The 27,769-nt window shown below is 40.5% G+C and overlaps 1 protein-coding gene across 1 annotated transcript in view; it reads left to right on the top strand.

Moving 5' to 3' along the window:
* Window positions 1-27,769, top strand: part of CEP112 (centrosomal protein 112) — a 1,492,843-nt gene that overhangs the window by 780,911 nt on the left and 684,163 nt on the right. Inside the window, exon 20 of the mRNA XM_053707805.1 lies at window positions 14,183-14,318. Coding sequence (XP_053563780.1) covers window positions 14,183-14,318 — 136 coding nt within the window. The remainder of the gene's footprint in view (window positions 1-14,182; window positions 14,319-27,769) is intronic.

Below are 27,769 nucleotides of genomic sequence, written 5' to 3'. Positions count from 1 at the left end.
CTTAAAGTTCTTCAAGGGGTTCCGTTTGAACCCCTTCATTCTATTGATATCAAACTTCTTTCATGGAAAGTTCTTTTTCTGATGGCTATTTCCTCGGTTCGAAGAGTCTCGGAGTTATCTGCCTTACATTGTGATTCTCCTTATCTGATCTTTCATTCAGATAAAGTTGTTCTGCGTACAAAACCTGGGTTTTTACCTAAGGTGGTTTCTAACAAGAATATCAATCAAGAAATTGTTGTTCCATCATTATGTCCTAATCCTTCTTCAAAGAAGGAACGTCTTTTGCATAATCTAGACGTAGTCCGTGCCTTGAAGTTTTACTTACAGGCTACTAAAGATTTTCGCCAAACATCTAACCTGTTTGTTGTTTACTGTGGACAGAGGAGAGGTCAGAAGGCCTCGGCAACCTCTCTTTCTTTTTGGCTTCAGAGTATAATCCGTTTAGCCTATGAGACTGCTGGACAGCAGCCTCCTGAAAAGATTACAGCTCTTTCTACTAAGAGCTGTGGCTTCCACCTGGGCGTTTAAAAATGAGGCCTCTGTTGAACAGCTTTGCAAGGCTGCAACTTGGTCTTCCCTTCATACTTTTTCCAAATTTTACAAGTTTGATACTTTTGCTTCTTCGGAGGCTGTTTTTGGGAGAAAGGTTCTACAGGCAGTGGTTCCTTCAGTTTAAGTTCCTGCCTTGTCCCTCCCATCATCCGTGTACTTTAGCTTTGGTATTGGTATCCCACAAGTAATGGATGATCCGTGGACTGGATACACTTAACAAGAGAAAACATAATTTATGCTTACCTTTTAAATTTATTTCTCTTGTAGTGTATCCAGTCCACGGCCCGCCCTGTCCTTTTCAGGCAGGTCTAAATTTTAATTAAACTACAGTCGCCTCTGCACCCTATGGTTTCTCCTTTCTCTGCTTGTTTTGGTTGAATGACTGGATATGGCAGTGAGGGGAGGAGCTATATAGCAGCTCTGCTGTGGGTGATCCTCTTGCAACTTCCTGTTGGGAAGGAGAATATCCCACAAGTAATGGATGATCCGTGGACTGGATACACTACAAGAGAAATAAATTTATCAGGTAAAATAAATTATGTTTTTATTCTGCTGTGTATGGGGAGCCAATGAAGGGACTCACAGAGAGGTGCAGCAGATACAGAGCGACGGGAAAGGTGGATCAGCCTGGCAGTGGCATTTAGGATGGATTGAAGGGGGAGAGGCGGGAAAGAGCAAGGCCAGTAAGTAGGTTATTGCAGTAGTCAAGTCATGAAATAACAAGGGAGTGGATTATTTGCTTTGTGGTGTTAGCGCACAGAAAAGGTTGAATCTTGGAAATTTTGCATAGATGGTTGCGGCAGGATTTAGAAAGCGATTGGATATTCTATTAAAATGTTATGCCGGCCCACTTGGATGAACTCTTTTTTTTTTTTTTTCTTTCTTATGACAATTCCTTTGAACATCCAATCAACGTGTGTCATTTGAGAATCTTGAAGTCCAGCCCCTTTAAAGCCCTTAGAAAGCTTATGTAGAGAGTGGGTGGGATTGCTCTATACATCACAGCTCAGCCAAAAGAGGAAAGTAAGGGGGCGGAGGAACAGACAACATCAATTAGGATTATAAATCTTTTATTATAAAATATATATATATATATACACTTTTTTTTACTTGCAAACTAATATATTGTTCATTGCAACATTCACTTTAACACATAAACTGTTTAATTATTTGTAGTGTAAATTTTTTTTTGAAATATACGTTTCACTGTACCCAGGTGATCAGTGTTTTAGAGCTTTCTTTAGGCTGTTGTATAGAAACCACAACCATTAATATTTCTCCTACATTTTCCACCTATGATAAAATGTAAATATATCCATGACCATTTTTGGAAATTAATGAAAACTGTGCTAAGCAAATTATCTCTGTATATTAGAAACAAATTCCCTGAACCTCTATTACTGAATGGAAAAGTTCAGTTACACGTATACTTCAGATAGTAAAACAAACAACTATATAAAGGCAAACTTTTTCCTTAATGTAGAATTTTATTGGTTTGGCATTCTTTAACCACTTCATGCCATTAGGACGTTCCATGTCGTCATAAAAGGGCTGGGCTTTAACACAGGAAGGCATCGAACATCCAACCATATATGGCATTCTGCAGCTTCCCCTGTTTGACAAAGGTAAGGATCGGCCTAGCAGCATAGCCAGTACACCATAATCTGGTCCAGGCCTTGAAATCATGTGATCACATTGACGATCTTGTTATTTCATTTTTACTTATACTGTTTACATCAGAACTTCATACCGCCATGAATGGGTTAAAATGATATGGGGGGCGGAGCCAACTACCGTGCTGAGAAGACGTTTGTGATCGGAGCTCTGATCACAAACCCAGATCTAACTGAAATTTAACCTAGTTACAGCACAAAAAGTTTATTTAGGGACAGCTTACTATAATCCCAGAACAGCTACAATCATTGGGGAGCCGACTTTGCCGCGACTTTCACGGACTTACTTCATACTAACAAGCGGCCTCTTTCTCCCCTACCCTCTCCCTCACCACTGCTTATAATTCACACTCCGGAGTGTAGAAGACTCGCTCCGGAGTGATTGGAGGAAGGTCCCTATTATACAGAGGGTAAGATCGCTAGCTTAAGCTAGTCACATACCGCAACTTGAAGGCCGGAGCCGCGGCCACTCTCCCGTGACCTACGCCACTGCTACGTTACTGCTCGGCCGCACCTACTGTTCACGCGGCATGGTGCAAAGACTGTGGGAGATCCCTCCGGACACCGGAGCTAGAAACCAGAGGAGAAACTGAGCTTGTCGGAGCCAGACCGTTCCCACGCCGCAGCTGGTAAGACCCCACGCCATTTGCATCTAACACTATAACGCACTAGTTACCAGCAAGGGAGATATTAAAGGCTGAGACACACTGATTACTCCTCTAATATGAAACGTTTGAGACTGCCCTGACACTTTCTGCAAAAAAGGCGCCAAAAACCGCCATCTTATCCTCCTCCTGCAACATCTGGACATAAGTAGGGGAAGAGGCACACACTGCTAGAGAAACAGCAGGGATTGACAGGGACCAGGGATTTCCCTGGTCTAAGTGAAGCTATATATTGAGCTACCTAATACTTCAGATAGTGCTGTGACAACAGTGCAAAAAATAATAGTTTGGCATTTATTTTTCACAGCGCTCCACTTGTCTCTGAGGGTTACACAGCAGTGAGAGATTTCCTACCCCTCTTTAATTTAACAGTACTGATATTGTTGTGGTTTTTTTTTCTTTTTTGAATCCTGTGTTGGCCTCATATAAGTAGAAGGGACAATAAAACCAATAACAGGGAATACCTCCTTATTCACCATAATACAGCACAGTGTTCAGCAAACTTCACTGCTTACTGTTGCATACACTGCGCACCCCAGATGAACTGCTATTAAAGAAAAGTAAAATTCACAGCAGACACTCTTTCATCCTCACCGACCTACAACATCACGTGAGACCATCACAACCTTTGTACTGTCTTGCCTCTTCTATCCCAATTTATTCGGAGGTCACTATAAAAGTTCCCACAGCCTAGACCCCCTCCCTCCATTTCCCGCTGCCCCTGTCAGCGGGTCATAACCAACTCCCTTTTCCCCACTTCGCCCAATAGGGGGCACGCCCCAGGGAGTGGGGTCAAGTCCACATATCTGCCTATACTGGATCTACTCTCAATCCGTACTTAGCCAAACCTGAAATATAATGCAAGGCTAGAGGCAATTGAGTAGGGGTGCAGGATTGGGGACACCTCCAGGAACCATTTAATTTAAGGACTCCACCTCAAAGTTCTCTACATTAGCCTCATCAATCAACATCCATACTATTCACCATGGCTAATATGATTGGAAAAAAACAGAAAGCCCAGAAACACCCTAAAAGGACTTTAACTGATCACTTTCATAACAAACATGCTTCAGACATGGAGAATTCAGAAGATGATTCCAGAGATTCAGCCACCTCACTTTCCAGACCCCCCCAAATCGGACAGTCATCATAGAGAAGGCCCCACCCTTTCCCAGTCCACTTTCTTAGACACCATACAGGCCCTGTCTGACAAAATGGATACACACCACACCTCCCTACGACAGGAGTTCAGGCAATCAGTAGCTGAACTGAAGAGAGAAATCTCGTCAGTAAATGAACGCACTGAGACCTTGGAGAAGAAACACGAAGATCTGGCTCTTGATCACTCCAACCTTCTCGCCTACTCCCAAAACTTAGCAGAAATGATTTCTGAAGTGGAAGGCAAACTAGCAGACCTTGAAGACAGGTCTCGCCGTAATAACTTAAGAATACGTGGCATTCCAGAATCTGTCACCACAACGGACCTATCAGCTCACCTACAGGGGTTATTGAAAGAAATCCTGGAAACACTTCAACCACAAGATTTACTGATAGATAGGGCTCATAGAGCCTTAAGACCTAGAAACTCGACTGCAGATACCCCCAGAGATGTCATTGTGAGATTACACTATTTCACAACTAAAGACAAAATTCTAAGAGCCTCATTCGCCAACAAGATGCTGAAAAACCCAAACCAGGAACTTCAGATCTTTCCAGATCTATCACAACATACTTTAGCAAGAAGGAGAACTTTCCAGCAGTTCACACGAGTCCTGAGACATAATAACATCAAATACAGATGGGGATTCCCAGTAAAGCTGTTTATGCAACACCAAGACAAGTCTTATGTGATCTCCACACCTGATCAGGGAATGAAACTCCTTGACACTCTGGGACTTGATCTCTCCCGAAAGACTAATCAGAACCCAGAAGACATCTCAGAGCCCCTCAACGTGTCTGCCCCAGCGTGGAGCCCAAGTCCTTCTGTTTCCAACAAACCCCATCAAATAAAGTAAGGATGGGAGCTAACGCACGGGTACATATCTTACCCTTATCTGAGCTCAGGTAACCATCCGTGCCTTTCCCCTTTTCAACAAAACATGACCTTTCTGCTTGAACGTTACACAAGCTTACAAACGGGTACACATCTTACTCTCCTCAGCTCGTGTATACCGATTCACATCAGCTAACAACCGGACTTTTCTTCTAAGTCCCTATTTTCATAAGAGATGAACTCTTTATATCTCCAACCAAAGTCAAGAACCAGAACTGCAAAAGAATATCCTCTTTATCTTAGAAGAACGCTGTCAGCACCTGCAGATAGACCTCAACAGAACTTTCATAATAAGGAGAGAACATCTAGACCTAGTCCTCACTCAGATGACAAGCAGGTGAAGCTAAAAGTTTTATAACAGTTGTTTGTATCTATTAATTAGTATAAATATGACTGCTATATTAGAAATGTACATTGGATAGTATATACGATTACCTAGACATGTTCACTATGACTTGTTCTTAACTTTAATCCCCTGTTAGGGAAGTTGAATGTTATTTTAGAAATCTCATGTTGCCTTTTCAACAGGTAGAGTATATAGACTACCTAACGTTCCTATATGTACCATTATTGCTCACTGATTATTTTAATGTTTTTTCATATTATGCTACACATATCTTGACTCCTTTTTTTATTTCTTCTATTCTTTGCACGATAAGATCACTGAAAGGCTTTACTTCTTCCCACAAGGGGTCTCTCAATTATAACATATGTGAACACCTCTTTCTCTCACCTAGCCCACTTGAGCTCCTTAACATAATATAACACCATTCCTCCAAACCCTCGTCCTGGAGGGCCCTACTGTCCTGTCACCCCGATACCCTCCCTCAACTTCTTTATCTAGAACCCTGCTCAGACCCACTCTAGAACATTAACTTGTATCTGAGACTCCGCCCCCCACACATTAAGGGTCCTTTACCCATTTTTCGAACTCAAGCGGCTCTTGTCCGCTGTACTCTTTTATTCCTTTTCCCACTCCAAATATCTACAGCTCCACCAATATCACAGGTTATTAGGTTACACAAAGGAAAACACTAAGACCTTATTACTGACTAATTCCAGAGGTGAAATCCCCTTGTACTTTCCCCCCCCCCAGCTCCCACTATACAGCATACACCTCGTTGCAATCCAACATGGAACACCTTCATGTCCTATCCCTCAATACGCAAGGCCTGAACTCCCCAACGAAACGCAGTCTACTTTTTAATTATCTCCAAAAGAAAAAAGTAAACATAGCACTCTTACAGGAAACTCATTGGACAACCACACCACAGATACCTCACACAAATAAGAGATACCCTGTAGTCCTAGAAGCGTCATTTACATCGAAAGCTAGAGGAGTAGCCATTTTATTCAGTAAAGACACAAAAGTGGAGCTCATACACACCGAAATTGACCCACAAGCTAGGTATATCATCACAGTATGTAGATTAAACACCCAACTAGTTACTATCGCAAACCTATATGCTCCAAATGTCCGGCAAATACGCTTTCTCAATAAGTTGTTACGTACGATAACAGAAATCAGACAAGGAACCTTGGTTTTAGGCGGAGACTTCAACCTTATGTGGGACCATAACATAGACAGAATCGGCCCCAAGATCTCCACATTAGACAGATCTATGCACTCTTTGTCCAGAGCATTTAGAGCGCTGATCTGCCAATACAACCTTTATGATGTCTGGAGATCTCTTCATCCTCAAGACAGAGATTTTACCTTTTATTCTTCCCCACACAAATCCCACACCAGAATTGACTATTTCTTTGTCCCTGCTATGTCACTAGATAAAATATCATTTGTCAAGATCGTCCCAATCTCTTGGTCGGACCATGATGCCTTACATATGTCTTTAGGTGACCAACTACCCTATACACCAAGTCCCCAGTGGCGGCTGGGAGACCACATACTTACAGATCCACTCACCAAGATAAGTACACAGGAGAAAATTACTAGCTTTCTAGAAATAAATGATAACCGTCAGACCACTACAGAGAATTTATGGGCTACTCTCAAAGCAGTACTCAGAGGATACCTAATAGATGTAGAGATTAACTCACGTATACAGAGAGGCAAGGTTCTCTCTTCACTAGTTATACAAGCCAGATTACTGAGACAACAACTTGCTACTACATACTCCATTATGATAAACGACCAACTCCGGGAGATAAATTATCAAATACAAGACATAGAACTCCGAAAGACGCATAATACACTAGAGAGATTTAAAAAATTATACTACCACTTCGGTAACAAGGCTTCCTCTCTCTTAGCTAAGAAATTACGACACCGTACAGCACAGTCGAGGATACTGACCATCAGAAACAATGACGGACAGCCACTATATGCCCCAAGAGATATAGGCCAAGTCTTCAGGGACTTTTACCATACCTTGTACAATTTAGAAACAGATTTAGAGACCACCCCTCCTTCCCCCATGGACATCTCTAATTATCTTAAAAACCTCCATCTACCCACACTAGACGCAGCATCCATCCCCATCTTAGCAACCCCAATTACAACTAAGGAAGTAATCAGTGTAATCAGCTCACTCAAGTTGGGGAAATCTCCTGGCCCTGATGGATATACAGCACGCTTTTACAAAACCTACCAGGTCACTCTAGCTCCCATACTTTGTAGAGTATTTCAGGAAGTTATGCAAAAGGGCTCATTTAATGCAGAATTCCTAGAGGCAGTAATAGTTACGATCCCTAAACCAGGGAAGAACCCTGAGCTATGTAGCAGTTTCAGACCCATCTCCCTTCTAAATATTGATATAAAATTGTATGCCAAATTACTAGCTAAAAGGATATCAAAAATAATTAATACACTCATACATTCGGATCAAGTCGGATTTATCCCAAATAGAGAAGGGCCAGACGCCACCAGACGCATACTAAACCTCCTTAGCATGGCGTCCAGGGGCAGGGATCAATTCTTGGCCTTGTCCCTGGACGCCGAGAAAGCCTTTGATAGAGTAAGATGGGCTTACCTTTGGGAGACAATGATGATATTTAACTTCCCTGCCCCCTTTATAAAAGCTATACAAGCATTATACTCCCACCCTACAGCACGAATCAGAGGTACAGGCTTTCAGTCGGATACGTTTATTATTTCCAATGGAACGAGACAGGGCTGCCCTCTTTCCCCCCTCCTCTTTGCAATAGCTATAGAACCCTTAGCACAGGCAATACTAATAGATCCCAAGGTCAGGGGGTTCACATACGGAAACTACACACATAAAATCTTGCTATATGCGGATGACGTAACTCTGTTTCTGACCTCCCCAGCAGATTCCTTAGAAGCGATATTTAATATTATTAATACATTCAGCTCCATGAGCTACTACAAACTAAACATAGACAAAACGGAGGCCCTACCCATCAATGTGCCTACCCAGACGCTTAAAGACCTACAAACCCTACACAGATTCCATTGGAAATCAGACTCTATTAAAGTCCTGGGGGTTTCTGTAACAGCGGATCCCAAGACCACCATATCTAAGAACTTTACAGACAGACTTACAGAATTCCATAAATTACTGAATACATGGGAATACAGAGAAATCTCTTGGACTGGGAGGATGACGGCTATAAAAATGTCCTTCCTCCCTAAGATTACCTATTTGTACAGATGTATTCCATATAACATCCCGAGACCCTTTTTGAATAAATTACAAGGCATGATTACTACTTACATATGGAGAGATAAGCGACCTAGGACAGCGAGACACACTCTAGAGTGACCTTACACACAAGGAGGATTAGCCCTTCCAAACTTAGTCACATACTTTAATGCAGCCAGACTCTCTCACCTACTTGACTGGAATAATGATAAGTCACACTCCTTAGGCTGGTATTGCGCTGAATCTTCGTCGCTTCCCCCCAACCTAACACTATCTGATCTCTTATGGATACCAGCACACCATAGACACAAATTGGGACACCTATGTCCCATAATCCATGACGCATTGAGGTTCTGGGACTCTATCCGACATGAGCCAAACATCTCTCCACACCCTTCCCCCTCCCTAACCATAACAGCGGTTCTATTTTCACTCCCAGAGGCACATATAGACTTATGGCAGGACCTACATATTAAGACTATCACTGATTTCTATGAGTCAGAGGTATGGATTCCTCATCCTCAGCTATGCACTAAATTTAATATACCCTCCAAACTTCAGTTTGAAGCCTTTCGTGTAAGTTCATGGCTACGATCTTGGGGATACCCAAAGAAAGCCCTCAGAACTCCTTTGTTGTGGGAATTAACATGGAATAAAGCATGTATGGTTAAACATTCTATGTCCCTACATTATAACCTCCTGACCAATTCTAAACCTTTTCATAAAATCGCACAACACAGTGCCTGGGAGAGGGAGATCGGATTCATAGTGGAACTCAGTATATGGAATAGTAGGATTCAGCTCACTAGAAAACTACTCCACTGTGCCACCCTATGGGAGCTATATTATAAAATCACTGTCAGATGGCACCTCGTCCCTGTCACCTTGCGCACGGCCTATAATTCCCAAACCCCTCTTTGTTGGAGACAATGTGGACAAACAGGTACACACACGCACATTTGGTGGTCCTGCCCAAAAATTCAACCTCTATGGAAGAAAATATATAGCATCCTAGGAGACCTCCATATCATCTCCCCCTACCTACCGGAGATCGCCCTCCTACACATGCCAATACCTTCCCTAAATGACCACACTGACGCACTCACGATCTACCTATTTATGGCCACCAAACTTGTCATAGCCAGAGCATGGAGAAATAAAACCTCACCGTCGCTTACACAAGTATTATCTATAATCAGGCATATCAGGCTGATGGAACAATATTCCTTTAGAATACTAGATAAAGTTGATCAATACCTCCAGATATGGCATCCATGGCTCACTCTTTTCCCAGATTAGACTATATCAAATGGGGATGCAGCTAAACCTTGGCTATCAGGGAACCTCATAACCTCCCCCCCCTTCTCTTTCCCCCCCCCCCCTTTTTACCACACCTCTGGACATACATGGACATACACGAATATACAAACACACAAGTCCATTTAAATACATGACCATCCAAATGTGTATTGCTATAGGTATTTCTAATTGGACTAAGGTTATTGTTTAAATGTATGAATAATAGTACACTTTAGTATAAGCCTATCGAGATTAAACCACTAAGAGCTGTATATTACATAGTTTGTGTTTCATATATTGATTTCTTTAATAATGTAAAATAGAGACATAATACTTATAGGCAAGTAACATTACTTTACTATAATCAATGGACACTTGGGTCTATACCCGAAATTGTTTAATGCCAACAGTCTTGTGTGTTCAAATTGATGTAAGGAAAAAAAAAATGTACTGATGTAATGACTTGCATTTGTTCTGATGTTGTTAATTTTCTCACTTGTATGTCTCAATAAAAAAATTTATAATAAAAAAAAAAAAAAATGAAATAGTGCTCATTTAGTAAAAACAAATATGTTCAATCAAAGCATAAAAAAGGTTGTGTTAAAACAACACAGAGAAATGACTTTTCTTACTAAATGAGCACTTAGAAAGTATCAGTGTGTCCACAGCCTGAAACCAGATAATAAAGCAGACGTTACTGAACTTATGGTAGCAAATGTCCACTACTGAGCATGGGCAATAAACTGACTGCAGCTATTATAGGTGTCTCTAAGAAACACTTCAAAGGAAAGCTGCTACTATGCCTTACTGTACAGACCATTGCCCTGTTGTGGGGTTGTGACAGGAAGTAATTGACCCTTCACAAATAATGTTAAAAAAGAGAAGAAAAAAAAAAAAAGTTAAATAATTAATTCATATTGCCATGTGTTTTGTTACATAAACAACTGTTCATTTATATATATATATATATATATATATATATATATATATATATATATATACATACATACACACAAACACATGCACTCTTGGGAACGAACAACAAGCTTAATAGCTTGTTAGCTTGTTCTATGGCGATGTACCACCTTGATCCCGCCTATTAAGGTCAGTCCAGCACCAAAATACCAGACGATTCCTCTCTGAACAAGGAACACAGCAACCCCAGACGATCGTTTCGGCTTTTATTGGGCCTCATCAGTGAGGTGCAACCATATTCCTCTTATCACACTGAGCAAGGAGTCCCCCTCTGGTTGCCCCTTTATCCCTTAGGGAGACATAATACACACAGAGAAGCGCACTCTCAGGAGCGAACACACATACATATATATATATAAATAGATAGATAGATATACTGTGTGTGTGTCTCTCTCTCTCTCTCTCTCTCTCTCTCTATATATATATATATATATATATATATATATATATATATATGTATATAAGCATACACAAATAAGGCAGTGTGGAAACCCTGTTGAATAGTTACTTAATCCTATATTCCACACAACCTTGTTTGCACAGTCTATTTTATTGGCTGTTTTATTATATTTTACCTACTTGTTTTAAGCAGAAAAGATAGAAAAAGGGGAAAAAGTGAGATTAAACATGGTGGCTGTCAGAAGAGGCTTAGATACAAGGTAATCACAGAGGTAAAAAGTATATTAATATAAAATTGTTGGCTATGCAAAATTGGGGAATGGGTAATAAAGGGATTATCTATCTTTTTAAATAAAAACAATTTTAGAGTAGACTGTCCCTTTAAAGGTACATTTAGTCAGCATAGCTACACATTGGAAGACTGGGACGCCGGAATGGTATGAGGTACTAATCAAACGCAAATATACTTATTCAATGTATGAATCTGCTACCTATGGAGTCTTTCAATTAAATGTGGTTCTATTGGATACTTCAAGGAAACAACATATAACTACCAATTACAAGTGAGCATAGACTAACAACAACCACTGGGGATGGTGAGGAACAAAACCTCCTCTAGAGGTGTTCAGTTAATGTATGAAGTCCTTAAAGTCCTATTTGTAATCTTTGGTGAGTACAGAATTTAACAGACACTGCGATGCAGTATACAGTGATTCAGTTTAGTTATTTATTTTATTAATTGTTATGGTATGTTTTAGTTTTTTGTGTTCTTTTCCATAATTCCTATTAACAGTTATGTTCCTATCACAAAACGTGTCATTTCTCACTGCTGTTAGTACAATTTGGATATTACATTTGAAACTCCTTGTTTTTTCTCTAAAACCCTGTACACATTTTTGACTTCTGGGTTCTCTATTCGATTGGTGGCTGATGGACTCTCTTGTGCAATTCAGTGACTACCAAGATGAAGTAAAGCTCTGTCTGATCTCAACAAACTTCTATAGGGAACGGATACTTTCAAATTGTGTAGACATGCACAGAAGAAAAATAATGAACTATTGTTTATTGAACGTTCTATGTAATGATTCACTTCTAATATGATAAATGGTTAATAAAAACCTATTTCAAGTAAAGGGAAATTCGGGACAAAATTTTGAAATGCACATAGATGAATTACATTTTTGGATGGAAACACATTTACAATATACATATATTAACAAAAATGTTTCTACTAAAAGTTATCACTGTTTAGCATTTTGCACATGTGAAGCATACCTAGATATTTTCAGTGCACCATCATTTAAAATACTACAGCTGTTCAGAGAGCCAGTGGGGCTTGTATCATGTCAGCAATGATGCAAATTACCAGATGATACATGCACCTTAGGCTCTCTGAGCAAGTGCTGTGTTTAAAATGCTGGTGCGCAGTGCATACTTAAAGGGATATGAAACCCAATGTTTTTTCTTTTGTGATTCAGACAGATAATACCATTTAAAAAAAGTGACCAATTTATTTATATTATCAAATTTGCTTATATACCATGATATTCTGTGTTGAAGAGAGTCTGTGAGGTAGCTCAGTTGGTAAATGCCCTGACTACAAAAAAGCCTGTTTAAAAGATCCAAGGTTACAGGTTCAAATCCTGGCAGGGCCGACTCAGCCCTTCATCCTTCTGAGGTCGATAAAATGAGTACCATTAAATGGGGTAATAATAACAACTATTACTACTCAGCTGCAGATTTGGTTAATTCCGAGAGCGAGCGCTGAAAAGGCGCTTTGAGTACCACTGGGAGAAAGGCGCTATATAAATACGAGTTATTTTTATATTATTATTATATAGGTAGGCACCAGTAGCACTACATGGCAGAAAATAGTGCTGCTATCTAGTTCTCTTGCTAATGCTAACATTCTTGAAAAACTGCTGTAGTATAGTTCATGAGAAAGGGGACGGCTCCTAAGCGAACGTCCCTGCATTTCAACAAAAGATACCAAGAGAATGAAGAAATTTAATAGTAGAAGTAATTTAGAAAGTTGTTTAAAACCGCATGCTCTATCTGAATCAAGAAAAAAAAAATGGAATTTCATATCCCTTTAAGCACAGACAGTTTAATGTCCCTTTAAAGTATTCCAAAACTTTTGTTTTTTGTTCATACCTGGACCACACATTTCATAATACAAACATTTATATATTATAAATTACCTACTTTTAAACTCCAAGGATGTTTCCTGACATAATAAAATTAAACTTTAATTTTAGATGATGATGTCATCAATCCCCACCCTCCAATATGGGTTGTGCACGATAAGAATACATTTCCAACCGGATTGCGCTATCATGCATATAATTAAGTGACAATTTCGTCACCATGTGCATGCGTACTGTGATCCCTAAACTCACGCATGCGTACTGCGACCCATGATCGTCCAAATCGTAAACAAAATAAATGTTTCATTAATTATTTGTTTGTAATTAATGTAAATAGGGTATTAATGCTCGTTATTTGTAGGGAGATTCTCACAGCGCACCGCTCTTACCTGCTCTGTACAGCTCCGTCATCCGCTCTGCTATCGATACAGCGGGTCTGCTAGTTTGCTGAGAGTAACGTAAAGGTAGATTCAGCATATCGCGCATGCGCATCATCCGCTCTGCTATTGATACAGCGGGTCTGCGCATGCGCATCACATCAATAAGTCGCCATTTGTATAACCTGGGTTATCGGTCGGGATTAGACGATGCAAAAGCATAGCCGGCGGTGGGTTTGGAAATAGTTTAATTTTACTAATAGGATTTCTACTAAACTGTAGTTATTTGAAACAGAATGTACATTACAAAATTATGTAAAATTTATACATTTTGCAATTGCATATATTTTTTTTTGTGGGTTTAGTGTCCCTTTAAGCATCCTGGTTAAGTAGCCCATGCTATCTGTATTACCTTGCAGGGAGAGAGACGAGCAGCTGACACGGCTCACCGAGGTTCAGAGGCTGCAGGCACAGCAGGCTGACACGGCCCTGGAAGAGTTCAAGCGACAGGTGGAGGCAAACACTGAGAAAGTCTACTCTGAAATGAAGCAGCAGGTGAGGAGGTTGCAGGGGAAGTCAGTTCCTGTTGTATGGTACTTTCTGATCTTGTGACACAGAAGTAAGACTATAGAGCCAGGCATAGTGCTGAATAATCACTCCTGGTGTTACTTGAAAGGATGAGAAACCATTTATCTTGATAACAAAGCCACAACTGGAGCAGTTCTAAGGGATTTCTCAAGTTCATGTCACATTACGTTTAGGACTTAGATTTTTAACAATTTAAAAGACTTTTACGTAGGTTGGCTGAAATATTGTGCGTTGGTTGTCATTGGTTTTGGGTATATCACAACCACCTAATAAATGATCAATGGTCATAATTATTGCTTTCTAGTAAATTTACCCATTTAAGGGCCAGATTACAAGTGGAGCTTTATTTAACGCTCCCACTTGAGCATTAACTGCGCTAGAAGTAAGCTTTTTGCGCGCATCAGGTTACGCTCGTATTATGAGATAAAAGTAAACTGTTTTTGCTCTTGCGCTAACCAGACCAAACTTACAATATTGTGCGTGCGCAAACCCCATCACATATTCTCAAGTGCGCTGACCCAACATGAAAATATAAATATTTCACATTCCAATGTTTTTCACATATAATAACGTGTTCTTTTTATTCATAAATACATGTGTGTGTGTGTGTGTGTGTATATATATATATATATATATATATATATATATATACACATACTGTGTGCAGAACATAGTAATGTAAAATATTTACAGTAAATACATAGTTAAAACCTTTATTAAAACTAATATTGCATAAATGTTTTTTTCATGTTTTCATATACTCCAAAGCACATATATATATATATATATATATATATATACAACACAGAGACACCCAGCACTCACCAGCTAGCTCACAGCTAAGATAAAATCACAACTGGAAAGGTTAGTTACCGCATCTGGCCAAATGGGAAAAGCTCAGGCACCACGTCAAGGTCCTTTCCACAGCCTGAGTCCCTATCACAGCCACACCATGCGAGCTTTCAAAGCCAAACAAACTGAGAACAAAGGAGGGGTGCACAGGTGGATGTAATCACCCAGAGAAATACAAAACATGAAAGGGAACTGCACTCCAAGACCGGACCAGGTACATATCCAATGGCTCAGCAACATCCCAGCCCTGGGTGCTAAAAAGCACTCCCAATAAGCTGTGATGTCACCAGAGTCACAGGCAGTTAACCCCAGTCCGGAATGAGTGCAAGAAACAGGGGGATTACAAACAAATAATAATAATACAACACAGAGACACCCAACACTCACCAGCTAGCTCACAGCTAAGATAAAATCACAACTGGAAAGGTTAGTTACCGCATCTGGCCAAATGGGAAAAGCTCAGGCACCACGTCAAGGTCCTTTCCACAGCCTGAGTCCCTAACACAGCCACACAATGCGAGCTTTCAAAGCCAAACAAACTGAGAACAAAGGAGGGGTGCACAGGTGGATGTAATTACCCAGAGAAATACAAAACATGAAAGGGAACTGCACTCCAAGACCGGACCAGGTACATATCCAATGGCTCTGCAACATCCCAGCCCTGGGTGCTAAAAAGCACTCCCAATAAACTGTGATGTCACCAGAGTCACAGGCAGTTAACCTCAGTCCGGAATGAGTGCAAGAAACAGGGTGATTACAAACAAAAAATAATAATACAACACAGAGACACCCAGCACTCACCAGCTAGCTCACAGCTAAGATAAAATCACAACTGGAAAGGTTAGTTACCGCATCTGGCCAAATGGGAAAAGCTCAGGCACCACATCAAGGTCCTTTCCAAAGCCTGAGTCCCTAACACAGCCACACCATGCAAGCTTTCAAAGCCAAACAAACTGAGAACAAAGGAGGGGTGCACAGGTGGATGTAATCACCCAGAGAAATACAAAACATGAAAGGGAACTGCACTCCAAGACCGGACCAGGTACATATCCAATGGCTCAGCAACATCCCAGCCCTGGGTGCTAAAAAGCACTCCCAATAAGCTGTGATGTCACCAGAGTCACAGGCAGTTAACCCCAGTCCGGAATGGGTGTAAGAAACAGGGGGATTACAAACAAAAAATAATAATACAACACAGAGACACCCAGCACTCACCAACTAGCTCACAGCTAAGATAAAATCACAACTGGAAAGGTTAGTTACCGCATCTGGCCAAATGGGAAAAGCTCAGGCACCACATCAAGGTCCTTTCCACAGCCTGAGTCCCTAACACAGCCACACCATGCGAGCTTTCAAAGCTGAGTTTGTTTGGCTTTGAAAGCTCGCATGGTGTGGCTGTGTATATAGTGGTGAACCTCAGACGGCCTACTTTGATTTAGAGCCAGCACAAGCCAGTGACTATGAGAAATTGAAAGCAGAAATCCTTGCACGCCTGGGGGTGACTTCGGCAGTCCGTGCACAAATATTCCATTCCTGGATGTTTTTATCTCATAATGCTGCAAGATCCCAGATGTTCGACCTTATACACCTTGCCAGGAAGTGGCTGCAACCAGAGGTTAATTCGGCTACCAAAATAGTGGAACTACTGGTGATGGACCGGTTTCAGCGTGGATTACCTGCTTCCCTGCGGCGGTGGGTTAATCAAGGTGATCCTCAAACAGCGGATCAGTTGATTGTATTGGTCGAAAGATTTATAGCTTCAGGAGAAGTTTTGCAACAATCTTCAATGGATCAGCCCCACAATCCCAAGTCCCAGAGCTCTACAAGAACTGGTAAGACTGTTCAGGGGATAAGAGAGCGGCAGGTGTATAGGCAAAACACCAGAGACATTTCCCCAGGAATTAAGGAAACATTTAAATATAACCAACCTGTAAGATGTTTTAAATGTAATGAGGTTGGGCATATTGCTAGAGACTGTGATAAAGATGAATTTATGGACTGTGATGTTGCACATTCACTATTATCTAATAGCAACAGCTCTGTTAATAATGATTCCCATTGGTGTACTGTGACGGTTAATGGTAAAGTGTCTAGGGCTTTGCTTGATTCAGGAAGTATGGTCACACTAGTGGCTAAATCTTTAGTACCAGATGCAGTATTAGATTATGGGGAAAAAATGGGAATTATCTGTGTTCATGGAGATAAACGGGAATATCCTACAGCTGAGGTGGAGATTGAGACTCAGTGTGGTAAATTAAAATATTGTGTTGGTGTAGTACCAAATTTAGCCCATGAGGTGGTGATAGGGAGAGATTTTCCAAAATTTCTGGAGTTATGGGAATCTCCAGAAATATGTCAAACTTCTGATATTTATGTATTTCCTTTCTCTGAAACTGATTTTGAAGGGGTTCCATTGAAAAGGAGAAAAATAAGATTTATTGTCCTATGCCTGTATTAGTAGGTGATCAACCTTCTCAGAGTAATGAAGTACCAAGTACTAGCTCGGAAAATATTGATGATTTGATAGATCTGGTTGGTGGCCCTGGTAATTTTAAAAAAGCCCAATGGGAGGATCCAACATTGGTAGAGGCAAGAAATAATATCAGGGTTATAAATGATGTTGTGACACAGCCAGGAAATGTATTACCCTATCCTTATAGTTAATGATTTGGTATATCGTGTAGAGAAGAAAGGAACAGACATCGTTAAACAACTTTTGGTGCCCCAGACTTTTAGGAACACTGTATTAAATATTGCACATAACCACATTCTAGGGGGGCATTTGGGAGTTGAGAAAACCAAAGAGAGAGTTCTTAGAAGGTTTTATTGGCCAGGGATATTTGTAGCCATCAAGGATTATTGTGCTTCATGCCCTAAGTGTCAACTTACAGCTCCTGCTAAAGATTTTCGTAACCCTTTAGTGCCCTTGCCTATAATTGATGTGTCTTTTGAAAGAATTGCTATGGACTTGGTGGGTCCGCTGGTTAAATCTGCTAGAGGACATCAGTATATACTGGTAATCCTTAATTATGCTACACGCTATCCTGAGGCAGTTCCCCTTCGTAACAGCTCTGCAAAGTCCATAGCAAAAGAACTCATGCTAATGTTTAGCAGGGTAGGGATACCTAAGGAAATTTTGACAGACCAAGGAACTCCATTTATGTCCAGGGTTACAAAAGAATTGTGTAAGTTGTTTGGCATAAAACAACTAAGGACCTCAGTATATCACCCTCAGTGTAATAATGTGATACAATTTGTAATGTGTATCACACATGTAACTATATAGAAAGTAATATGTTTCCCAAGTTACACATATGAGTTAATATAAGCCAAACACAGTTTATACTGGAATCAGAGAGTTGCAATTACAGCAGAAAACAGTTAGGCTTTAAATAAAGGAAAAATAAATGACAATACCTTAACTCCCAGGTATATCACATGTAGCAAGAGACAGAGTGAAAGTTTGGATCTTGCTGACGGCTTTAACTAACAAGTTTTAGAACAGAGGAGTTCCGGCGTTGCAGGGATCAGAGCTGCAGGGAGAGAGACAAGCTTACCGCACTTCGGCCGTAGCTGATGACGTATTGAACGGCTTTGGCTGGAACTGGATTGCAGCAAAGTTTGAAATTACAGGTAAAGCTGAATTGGAAGTTGCGGATGCTGAATCTTTTACTTGGAAGTATAATAACAGGATGCCGGTAGCTGATAAAGAGATTTTAGTTAAGTAACAGCAGTTGAAGTTAATAAACCTTTGAGAGGCTGACTGAGCTTGAAAATCCTTTAGAGGCTTCAATTAACCAGCAAGGAAGTGCTGGGAGGATGTTCCTTATAAAGGGAGGAGGTAGTGATTCTTAAAGGTACAGTCAGAGAGAGAAATAGTGAGGACTCCTTACATAGGCCCCCCACCAAGGAAACCACAGCGAGGTTTCACGGACGAGGTCTATCCGGGTTCCTCCGATGGAAGAGGGAAACGAGACGAGGAGCAGAGAGATTAGAGGCCGGCTCCCAGGAATCCTCCTCATGACCATAACCCAACCAATGGACCAAGTAGTAAAGTTGACCCCGGAGAAGACGAGAGTCAAGAATACTATGAACCTGGTATTCCTCCTGAGGATCCAAATCCACTGCATCAGGCTGCAGGATGGGAGTATGTATATTTGAGGTACAAGGTTTCACCAAGGAGATGTGAAAGGTGGGATGCACCCGCATAGAAGGTGGTAGATCCAAAGTAACAGTAACCGGGTTTCGTATGGAGGTGATAACAAAAGGACCTATGTAAGTCTTACCCAGCTTCTTACAGGGATAGGGCAACTTCAGGTTCCTAGTGGAGAGCCAGACCCGCTGCCCAACTGCATACTGAGGACTGTCTCTATGGCGTAAGTTATAATATTTACTTTGGGAGGCCTGGGCTTCAAGGATATGAGCCCTTGCAGAAGAGAAAATACGTGAAATATAATTTACTGTATCATTCACCTGGGGACATGGAGAATCAATTTTAGGTAAAAGATCATGTCGAGGATGGAGTCCGTAGTTGATAAAGAACGGGCTGAAACCAGTGGAAGAACTTACATGGTTGTTATGTACAAACTCAGCCAAAGGTAAATATGCCGCCCAGGCATTCTGTTCTTGAGAGCAGTAACATCGCAAATACTGTTCTACAGCTTGATTCATTCGTTCAGTCTGCCCGTTAGATTGAGGGTGGAAAGAAGTCGTGAGGCACTGGTCAATATGTAAGGCTTTACAAAGGTGTCTCCAAAACCATGACGTGAACTGTGTTCCTCGGTCACTAACCACAGATTTTGGAATTCCATGTAAGCGAATCACCTCTTTAATAAAAAGTTCAGCAGTGTGTTTGGAGGTTGGAAGAGCAGAAGTAGGGATAAAGTGAACCATCTTTGAAAAGAGATCGGTAACAACAAAGATAGTAGTATACCCATTGGATCTGGGCAAATCAACAATGAAGTCCATAGAGACCTTATCCCAGGGTCTCAGAGGGGCTTGTAGTGGTTGTAGGAACCCAATAGGACGTTGTTTTGAATGTTTAGAGGTGGCACAGACAGTGCACTCTGAAAGATAAGATTTGACTGAATTTCTGATTCCAGGCCACCAATAAGAACGGAGAATGAGGTCAGTGGTCTTGTTTACCCCCATGTGTCCTGCTAGAGGTGAGTCATGGACACTTCGTAACACCAATGGACGTAGGGAAGTAGGTATATACAATTTCTTTTCTTTGTACAACAACCCATCTGTATGCATAGTAAGACCGTCTGTAGGTCGGTTGTCGTCAGAAGTTTGAGCATTTTTCATCTGTGGCATGATATCACCTAAGAAACCTAGGATACAATCTCGAGGTATTACAGTGGATGGGGTATTGTTAGAGGTGGAAATAGCATGTTGTCTGGAGAGGGCATCAGCTTTCCCATTCTTTTCTCCTGGCCTATAAGTAATTACGTAGTTGAATCTTGAAAAATAAAGGCTCCATCTTAATTGTCTGGAGGAAAGAGTCTTATTTGATTGCAAGTATTGCAGGTTCTTATGATCTGTGTATATTACAATAGGGTGAACAGCTCCTTCCAGCAGATGTCTCCAATGATCAAATGAACTTTTGATCGCCAGCAATTCCTTTTCACCTACAGGATAGTTAATTTCGGCAGGCTGTAAGATCCTAGAAAAATAGGCAACCGGATGTAAAGGATCCTTGAATGATGGTCTTTGGGATAGGATAGCACCGATTGCATATTCGGAAGCGTCTACTTCCAACACGAATTGATGGTTCATATCTGGAAACCTTAAAATAGGAGCTGTAGAGAATCTCTCCTTGAGAATATCAAATGCTTTTTGAGCTTTAGGCGTCCAACAGAATATGTTATGTATTTTAGTAAGATCTGTAAGAGGCTTGGCAATTGCAGCAAAGCCAGGAATAAACTTCCTATAGAAGTTTGAGAACCCTAAGAAACGTTGAGTTTCTTTTCTAGTACTAGGAATTGGCCAATCCAACACTGCCTGTACCTTTTTGTTATCCATAGAAATGCCTTTTACAGTAATATGATAGCCTAGGAAAGAGATGTCTTGAGTTTCGAAAATACATTTCTCAAGTTTAGCGTATAAACTATTTTTTCTTAACCTAGATAGTACTTCTTTGACGTGAATTCTATGTTGTTCAAGATCTTTTGAATATATTAATATGTCATCTAAATAGACGACGATATATACATCCAATATGTCTCTGAAAAGGTCGTTAATGAAGCATTGAAATGTTGCTGGGGCATTACAAAGGCCGAATGGCATTACAGTATACTCAAAAAGACCATATCTGGTCCTAAATGCAGTAAGCCATTCATCACCAGCTCTCATTCTGATAAGATTATAGGCGCCCCTAAGATCCAATTTAGTGAATATTGAGGCGCCTCTCAATCTTTCTATCAGTTCAGGAATTAATGGGAGAGGGTACCTGTTTTTTCTAGTGCGTTTATTAAGCTCCCTGTAGTCTATTATAGGTCTAAGAGAACCGTCTTTGTTGGTAACAAAAAACATGCCAGCACCTGCAGGTGAGGTGCTGGGTCTTATAAAGCCCTTTTTAAGGTTCTCATCAATATATGTTTTTAAATGCTCTAATTCAGGCTTAGACAGGGGATATAGATGCCCAAATGGTATAGAGACACCTGGAAGCAGATCAATGGGGCAGTCATATGCCCTGTGGGGAGGTAAGGATTCTGCTTCCTTTTTGTCAAATACGTCAGAAAACTCACAGTATTGAGGGGGTATTTTATTTTCTGAATCAGTCAGAGTTAAACAAATAGGATTATTATTTGTAATTTTGATGTTATGGTTTTCTGGAAATGTAATGGTTAGACTTGACCAATCAATGTGTGGTTTATGCAAACTTAGCCATTTAATACCAAGAATAATTTCAAACATAGGTGAAGAGATCACATCCAAACTTATCTGTTCAGAGTGATCGCTTTCAGTATGTAACAGAAGGGGTATGGTTTGATGAGTAAGTGGACCGCTAGGTAGAAGATTACCATCAATGACTTTGACAGAGACAGGGATGTGCTTAGTGATTATAGGAATTTTATTACGTTTCACAAAATTCACATCAATGAAATTACCACAGGACCCTGTGTCAATTATGGCTGTAGTCTGGATCTTGTAATGTTCCCACTGTAAAGAGATGGGTAACGTTAAATACTTAGTGGCAATAGTTTTGGAGAAAAAATTAGTAAGAGGGAGGTCAATCTTACCTAATTTCTGTTTAGCCAATAGGGGGCATTCCTTAACCTCATGCTTAGGAGAAGCACAATATAAACACAGGTTTAGTGTTTTCCTTCTAGATTTTTCTTGTGAGGATAGAGGCCCTTTAATAAAACCTATTTCCATAGGTTGTGGGAAATCCTTCCCTGAAGGAGAGGAGGGTAGTGTAGAGACTCTCTTTGTGAACCCAGATTTTTCAGAACGTATTTCCCTCAAACGCCGGTCGATGGATATGGACACCGTATACAGCTCCTCCAAGGTATCTGGTATTCCAATCCGTGAGAGTTCATCTTTTAGCTCCTCACTTAATCCCAAGCGAAATTGATTCTTTAGTGAAATCTTGTTCCACAAAGAATCAGTGGCATAAATCTTAAACTGAGTGATGTATGTTTCAACAGCATTTTTATTTTGTTTCAAAGCTCTGAGGTTATTCTCTGCTGAGATCTGCTTATAAGGATCATCGTAGAGTGTAGACATTTCTGAAAAGAAGGCTTCCAAAGATCCTAAGATAGAATCCTGTTTTTCAAAAAAGCTGTCCGCCCAAGCCCTGGGCTCTCCCCTTAAATATGATATGACAGTTAAAACTCTTGTTCTCTCTGAAGCATATGTTTTAGGTCTCAGTTCAAATAACAGCATACAGGAGTTTCTGAACTCTCTGAACTGAGAGCGGTTGCCAGAAAATTTTTCAGGAGTAGAAACTGCAGGTTCAGGTTGGTGTTCATTCTGACCTGATTTAACAGCAAGTGTTTCCCTAAGACAAGCTTTTAATGCCTGATTTTCTAATTGTAATTCATGAAATGAACTGGCAAGTAAGTCAACCCTGTCAGATAGACTCTTTAGGTGTTCAGACATTGTATTCATATCCATTGGATTTTGTATTTTAAACAGGACGATAAAGAACCAAAACAAAAAATGATTTGAAATAAAGTTTCAATAAGTCCTGTATCTTTGTGGCTGGTTAATTATGTAATAATGTGATACAATTTGTAATGTGTATCACACATGTAACTATATAGAAAGTAATATGTTTCCCAAGTTACACATATGAGTTAATATAAGCCAAACACAGTTTATACTGGAATCAGAGAGTTGCAATTACAGCAGAAAACAGTTAGGCTTTAAATAAAGGAAAAATAAATGACAATACCTTAACTCCCAGGTATATCACATGTAGCAAGAGACAGAGTGAAAGTTTGGATCTTGCTGACGGCTTTAACTAACAAGTTTTAGAACAGCGGAGTTCCGGCGTTGCAGGGATCAGAGCTGCAGGGAGAGAGACAAGCTTACCGCACTTCGGCCGTAGCTGATGACGTATTGAACGGCTTTGGCTGGAACTGGATTGCAGCAAAGTTTGAAATTACAGGTAAAGCTGAATTGGAAGTTGCGGATGCTGAATCTTTTACTTGGAAGTATAATAACAGGATGCCGGTAGCTGATAAAGAGATTTTAGTTAAGTAACAGCAGTTGAAGTTAATAAACCTTTGAGAGGCTGACTGAGCTTGAAAATCCTTTAGAGGCTTCAATTAACCAGCAAGGAAGTGCTGGGAGGATGTTCCTTATAAAGGGAGGAGGTAGTGATTCTTAAAGGTACAGTCAGAGAGAGAAATAGTGAGGACTCCTTACACTCAGACTGATGGTTTAGTAAAAAGGTTTAACAAAACTCTCAAAAGTATGCTAAGAAAGGTAATTGACACAGATGGGAGAAATTGGGACCTTCTGTTACCCTATTTAATGTTCTCTATCAGGGAGGTTCCCCAGGCTTCTACAGGTTTTTCCCCATTTGAACTGTTATATGGGCGGCATCCCAGGGGATTACTAGATATAGTTAAAGAGACTTGGGAGCAAGAGACAACACCTTATCGAAGTATTATTGAACATATTTCCCAAATGCAGGATCGTATGGAAGCTGTCATGCCCATTGTAAGGGAACATATGGGAAAAGCACAGGAAGCACAAAAGTACAGCTACAACCGTAATTCTAGAGCCAGGGTGTTTCAACCTAGGGATAGGGAGTTAGTTCTGGTCCCTACAGTTGAAAATAAATTCTTGGCTACTTGGCAGGGCCCATATGAGATAATTGAGAAAGTGGGTGATGTTAATTACAAAGTAAGTCAGCCAGGGAGAAGGAAACCTGAGCAAATATATCATATAAATCTGTTAAAACCTTGGAAAGATAGGGAAGTTTTAGTTGCCTTAAAACCTACAGAACTCCCTGTCACTGAACCAGAGGTAAATATATCGGAAACCCTATCTGTACATCAGAAGCGAGAGGTCAAGGATTTTATTAGAATAAACAAAGAGGTATTTTCTGTGGTACCGGGAAAAACTAATGTTATTAAGCATGACATAATAACAGAACCAGGGAAGAAGGTCTGCCTTAAACCCTATAGGGTCCCTGAGGCTCGTAGAAAGGCTATTAAACTGGAGGTAGAAAAAATGTTAAAGCTTGGGGTAATTGAGGAATCACAAAGTGAGTGGAACAGTCCAATCGTGCTTGTGTCAAAGCCGGATGGTTCATTAAGGTTCTGTAATGACTTTCGTAAGCTTAATTGTGTTTCCAAATTTGACACCTACCCAATGCCTAGAGTAGATGAGTTAATAGAAAGGCTAGGAAAAGCACGTTATCTCACTACAATTGATTTAACGAAAGGGTATTGGCAGGTGCCTCTCACTAGTCAAGCAAAGGAAAAGACAGCTTTTTCAACCCCAGAGGGCTTATTTCAGTATACGGTGTTGCCATTTGGTTTACATGGGGCCCCGGCAACATTCCAGAGGATGATGGATAGAATTCTGAAACCCCATGTTCGTTATGCGGCAGCATATTTGGATGATGTTATAATTTATAGTACAGATTGGGAATCCCATCTTCCAAAAGTTCAAGCAGTACTTGATGCAATACGGTCCGCTGGGTTAACTGCCAACCCTGCAAAATGTACTGTTGGTTTACAGGAAGCTAAGTACTTGGGTTATACTATTGGTAGAGGATTAGTTAAACCTCAGACAACAAAAGTAGAGGCCATACAGAACTGGCCACAGCCTCTAACTAAAAAACAAGTAAGAGCATTTATTGGGATAACTAGTTATTATAGAAGGTTTATCCCAAATTTCGCTACAATTGCGGCACCCTTGACAGATCTCACAAAAGCAAGGGCCCCAATTTTGATAAAATGGTCCCCAGAAGCAGAACAAGCTTTTAAGCATTTGAAAGATGCCCTTTGTGCCCATCCAGTTTTGGTAACCCCCAATTTCGCTTAAGATTTTATTGTACAGACAGATGCCTCTGATGTTGGTTTAGGAGCAGTTCTCTCGCAGGAGTGTCAGGGAGAAGAGCATCCTGTCCTTTTCCTAAGCAGAAAACTTATTTCACAGGAAAAGAACTATTCTATAGTGGAGAAAGAATGCCTTGCCATTAAGTGGGCTTTAGAGACCCTTAGGTACTATCTGTTGGGAAGAAAATTTAAATTAAAGGGACACTGAGCCCAAATTTTTTTTTTGTAATACAGAAAGAGCATGCGATTTTAAGCAACTTTCTAATTTACTCCTATTATCAATTTTTCTTCGTTCTCTTGCTATCATTATTTGAAAAAGAAGGCATCGAAGCTTTTTTTTGGTTTCAGTACTAGTCTAGACAGCACTTTTTATTGGTGGATGAATTTATCCACCAATTAGCAAGGACAACCCAGGTTGTTCACCAAAAATGGGCCGGCATCTAAACTTACATTCTTGCATTTAAAATAAAGATACCAAGAGAATGAAGAAAATTTGATAATAGGAGTAAATTAGAAAGTTGCTTAAAATTTCATGCTCAATCTGAATCACAAAAGAATTTTTTTTGGGTACAGTGTCCCTTTAATAACAGATCATGCTCCTCTCACATGGATGAGTCAGAATAAGGAAACAAATTCAAGGGTTACTAGGTGGTTTCTTAGCTTGCAACCCTTCAATTTTACTGTTGAGCACAGGGCTGGTCTTTTGCAGGGCAATGCTGATGGTTTGTCTCGGGTACATTCATTGATGTCCATGGTCGCTCAACCCACTGGGTGTGAGCTGGGGGGGAGGATATGTGACAGAAAGCAAGGCCTGGTTATAAATGGAAGATATTTAAGACCAAGCATTGTACATGCTATTTCTCCTTTCAGTTAAAACCCCAGGGAGAAAGAGTGTGTATTTGATTATGCAGTTGATAAACTGTGTTCTGGGTCCCTGGGGTTTGGGATAATTGGAGAGAGGGTGGGCCATTATCCCAGACAGCTGTGAAGCTGTCCAGCAGCTAATCACAGGTGTGGCTAATTAGAAGTTGTGAGGGTTTAAATAGCAGCCTCACTTAGGCCTTGAGAGAGAGTTACACAGCTACAGAAGCTGGTGTGTGTGTTTATTACACTGTGTAAAAGACTTTTGTTCCTGTGAACTGTAAAAGGACATTATTTTTACAAAGCACTTGTGGAATGCTGTGAAGTGCTGGGACACATTTAAAAGTACTTAACTTTGCTGCAGAGGAAGGATTTCCCTCTTTTGAAAATGAACTGCCTGTTTGTTATTGCTGTGAAAAATAAAGCCTTTTAAACTACAGTGGATTGTCCTGTGCTGCATTTGTGCCCTAGAAGACCGTGGTTAAAAGTGTTTCCTGTTACAATATATATACATACATACATACATACATACATACATATTTGCCTGCCTTTTTTTCTAACACCTGAGACCTCTTTGAGCCCTTATAAATTTTTTGTGCAATATATTTCTTTCTAATGACACAGTGAGTCCACGGATCATCCAATTACTATTGGGAATATCACTCCTGGCCAGCAGGAGGAGGCAAAGAGCACCACAGCAAAGCTGTTAAATATCACCTCCCTTCCCGCCAACCCCAGTCATTCTCTTTGCCTATGTTAAGAGCAAGGAGGTGGTAAAGTTTAGGTGTCTGGAAGAATCAAGATTTTATTATTTTTCAGCAGTGCAAGTTTGTTTTGCTTTTTCCTGGGGTTTAGCCGTAGCCCATGTCAGTCTCTTCAGTAGAGCAATGGTGGCTTTTAAGCAATTGGGAACTTGTGGGGTATAATCCTCACTGCGCCTCCCAAATAGTTATTGCTGCCCCAACCTGAAAGCCTGAGGGAGATCACTCAGTCTTTTTCTTTTTCCACAGGTCCATGTGAGGAAGAATGCCTCTCATACCTAGTAAGCTGCCATGCTGCCAGGCAGATTACATATAGGTAAGTATATATAGGTATAGGTAAATATAGGTAACTTACCTATATGTAATCTGCCTGGCAGCATGGCAGCTCACTAGGTATGAGAGGCATCTTTCCTCACATGGA

The sequence above is a fragment of the Bombina bombina genome, chromosome 1 (assembly GCF_027579735.1).
Source record: "Bombina bombina isolate aBomBom1 chromosome 1, aBomBom1.pri, whole genome shotgun sequence".
Taxonomy (NCBI): Eukaryota; Metazoa; Chordata; class Amphibia; order Anura; family Bombinatoridae; genus Bombina; species Bombina bombina.
The sequence above is the reverse complement of the archived record's forward strand: the minus strand, read 5'-3'. Positions and strand labels throughout refer to the sequence as shown.